Source organism: Suricata suricatta, chromosome 5, assembly GCF_006229205.1.
Source record: "Suricata suricatta isolate VVHF042 chromosome 5, meerkat_22Aug2017_6uvM2_HiC, whole genome shotgun sequence".
Classification (NCBI taxonomy): Eukaryota; Metazoa; Chordata; class Mammalia; order Carnivora; family Herpestidae; genus Suricata; species Suricata suricatta.
In genome coordinates, this window is record NC_043704.1 from 3,617,703 (window position 1) to 3,621,457 (window position 3,755).

The following is a 3,755-nucleotide window of genomic DNA, read 5'->3' on the forward strand; positions in this document are numbered from 1 at the left end:
CTGAGTGGCTCAGTCCCTGAAGCTTCCATCTCTTGATTTAGGCTCAAGTGAGGATCTCACAGTCTTGAGATAAAGCCACAAGTCAAGCTCCTTCCTGAGCATGGAGCCTGACTGTGGATCCCGGTTGGAATTCATCTCTCTGCACCACCCATAATCGTTCTCTCTCTTTCAGGAAATAAAGATTTTTGAAAAGTAACTGTTCACTCCATGCTTTACTCTGATGTTCATCTGCATAGATGTGACTCAGGGGCTAAGCCCAAACTGAGCCACGTCAGCACTTCCCCAGGGCAGTCATTACCTTATGTATTTCCACCACAGCACACTGAGCTCATGGGTGTTTTTCCTGCAGTAAAAGGGAGGTGTAATAAGAGGCTAAGTAAAAGGAGGGACTGATGCCTGTAGGCATATACAGATAAGCAGTGCGGATCCGGTCACGGGGTCCAGCTGGTGACATGATCTCCCTCCTGCATCTTAGGTACCATTAGGAACTCCTGCTGTGTCCACTTGGTAACTGTGGTGTTTGTTGCAGGGACTGCTGACCTTCAGGGATGTGGCCGTCGAATTCTCTCAGGAGGAGTGGGGATGCCTGAACCACAGTCAGTGGGAACTGTACAGAGATGTGATGTTAGAGACCTATGGACATCTCACCTTCTTAGGTGAGGCTAACTCCCTCTAGATTTCCCAAGCCCCACTCAAGGGTTTTGTTCCTTCCTGTGGAGACTGTCTCTTAGGAGCTTTCTCTTGCATGACTGGGATTCAAATCCCTACAGTAAAGAAAAAAGGAGGGGTTGCAGATGTAGAGAAAAGTCTTCCTGCTGTTTCCTTTCAGGTGAGTTTTCCCTTCCTTAGAGTCACATCATCATTCCATAGATGGATGGCATTTCTAAGAAGTGAGTGGCATAAAAAGATATTTCTGTCTTCAATATGAATTTCTATGCATGTTGATAGTAGTGAGACTCAGAAGTGGAGATCAGGATGTGAAACTTGGAAATCCATCCTGTGTGTTCCAAAGGGGCTGTTGGGCAACAGCATTTGGGCATGATTTTCCAGAATTCCAGAATGCCCTCTTTTCTCTACTGAGTCCAATACTGGGTTGAAAGGTAGAAAATCCAGCAATCCCCTATTCTTTTGTTCTAACAAACAGGTCTTGTTGTGTCAAAGCCAGACCTAGTCATCTTTTTGGAACAAAAGAGGGAGCTATGGGATGTGAAGAGAAAGGACACAGCAGCCTCATACCCAGGTAGGTGGGAATGAATGAGGCAGATGACAGGTGAGGTCCAAATGAGAAGGATGAAGAAAGACCGTACAATGTGATTTTAGCAGCCACTCGGGAATGGAAATCACTTTGTAAAACCTAGTTAATGTCAATACGTTTCACAGAGGTACATCTGCTTTCCAATACATCACACTCTCACAAATCTCTAAGGATTCTCCTTCAGTTCCACGTAAGGGTCCTTCACGTCCACAGTGAGGGCCTCCATAATCTCACTGGCTCTCCATTGCTTTGAGGGCTTGGGGTATTCTCTGTGTTTCTGAGGAAGTCTATATTCGTTCATTTCTGAGTGTTTGTCTTGAGTGAGAAGTGTGTCAGGGTAGCGGTAGGCATATTGGAATTTGGTGCAGAAATCTCAGGAACACTGGGGACAGAGCCCATCTAAATTCTGCTTAATGCTTTCCAATATATGGAGGCTGGAATCCTAATCATACAAAATTAAGACCCACCAGGTTCATCAGTTGATAAAGCCCCTTCCTCAAATGAGAAGATCTAACCCTTTATTTCACTTCAAAAGTTCCATTTATGGGGCGCATGTGTGGATCACTTGCTGAAGGATCTGACTTCATCTGATGTCATGATCTCACATTCAGTGAGTCTGAGTCTCCCACTGGCCTCAGTGATAACAGCACAGAGCAACCTTGGAATCCTGTCCCCCTCTCTCTCTGCTCCTCCCCTACTTGGTCTTTCAAAATAAAGTAAACTAAACTTACAAAAATTAACTAAAGATCATTTTTGATGGTATTAACTAAAATTCAAAATTTTCACTCTGTATGTTCCATTCCTCAATCATAAAATAACTTAAATCTCTTCTTATTTTCCTAGAATTTCTACATAAATAAATGTCACAAGGGAGATAGAACATTTAGTATTCAAAACTTGAAGCCTATAATAGAATCTCTATTCATTTTTTCTTAATCATTGAATCATTTTATAATTTTGTCATGTGTAATAGGAAGTTCCTGTGACATTGTCATATATATTTTCACATTCTGTGTAGTTGTATATGAGATTACATTATGATTCATTGTATCAAAAACTTTTAAATATCGTTAGCAATGTTTATTTTTGAAAGATAGAGCAGGCATTGAGGGCTGAGAGGGACACACCAAATTTGAAGCAGGCTCTTGGCTCTGAGCTGTGAGCAGAGTCCTCCCGAAGGCTCCAAGTCCTAGACTCTGAGATCTTGGCCTGAGTGCAAGTCCAACGCTTCGCCTACTGAGCCACCTACCCACTTCTGTAGCTCTAAGACTAAAATCTCAGTGTGTATCCATGAAAGAGGGCCTATTTTGATCTATTGGCTGGTTTTCATGCAGAGGAATATTGCAATGTATATTCATGAGTATAATCCCCGGAAATCTCTAATGAAAGCCCCTGTGTATTTAGCACTTAAAAGACATTATTACATAGAATTTAAGGGTATAACTCAATTTTCAGATTCAAGCAAGCAACGTTCATTTCTTTTGAGGTTTTCTGTTTCCCATTTACTTTGAGAGGTGGAGAGAGAGAGAGACGGAGGGGCAGAGAGGCAGGAGACATTTCCAGGCAGGCTCCACACTGTCAGTACAGATGGAGACCTGGCCTGGAATTAACAAAGGATGAGATGAGGAGCTGAAACCGAGTCAGATGCACAAACCTCACTGAGCCACCTACGCAACCCAAAGCCTTTCATTTCTAAACTTACAAGCAACATCAAAGTTGCGAAATATGCCAACAATTGCATTATTTAAAAATATGGGGATTACATTAACATACAATCTGAGTGATATAGAAAAACTCTTGATTTGGGGCTCCTGGGAGGCTCAGTCACTCAAAAGTCAGACTTTACCTAAGGTCATGGTCTCATCGTTTGTGGGTTCATGTCCCCCATCAGGTTCTGTGCGGACAGCTCAGAGAGTGGAGCCTGCCTCAGTTTCTGTGTTTCTCTCTCTTTCTGCCCCTTCCTCTCTAATACTCTTTCCATCTTTCAAAAAATAAACATTAAAAAAGATAAGTATTTTAAGAAAAAGAAAAAGCAGTGATTCCTTTTTCCTGAAGTTGACTTTTTCTGATTTCAGTTTTTTGTATGACAAATTCTAATTCTAAGCATCAGATAGTAGCAAGTGGAATGCCTTTACTTTCATTTTTCCCTTTCAGCTGTATTTCCAAGTGAAACTGACAGCCTCCTTTCAGAGACGTTTATGGGAACGTCTATCCAAAGAGTGTCAGTGGATGGATATAACGGCAGTGCCCTTGAGAATGGACACTTAATGAGAGACTGGAACAAGGATGGAGACAGTGAGTGGCCACAAGCACACCTGGGGACTCCTATTCCAGACTACGGTGGTGAATGGCATCCATGTGGGGAGGTCTCTGATCAAAGCACCACTCTCATTACACATAAGAGTACACATTTAGGAGAGAATCACTCTAAATATGACGCATGTGGGGAAATACTTAACCAGTCCTCCAGTGTTGGTGATCAGAAGAGGGTTCATGTGGG

At 42.5% G+C, this 3,755-nt stretch overlaps 1 protein-coding gene across 1 annotated transcript in view; it reads left to right on the forward strand.

Moving 5' to 3' along the window:
- The first annotated feature begins 509 nt into the window (after positions 1-509).
- The window catches only part of LOC115291419 (putative protein ZNF720), a 10,293-nt gene continuing 7,047 nt past the window's right edge, over positions 510-3,755 (forward strand). The window contains exons 1-3 of the mRNA XM_029938873.1: positions 510-656; positions 1,145-1,240; positions 3,410-3,550. Of these exons, the coding sequence (XP_029794733.1) occupies positions 623-656; positions 1,145-1,240; positions 3,410-3,550 (271 nt within the window). The 5' untranslated portion in view covers positions 510-622. The remainder of the gene's footprint in view (positions 657-1,144; positions 1,241-3,409; positions 3,551-3,755) is intronic.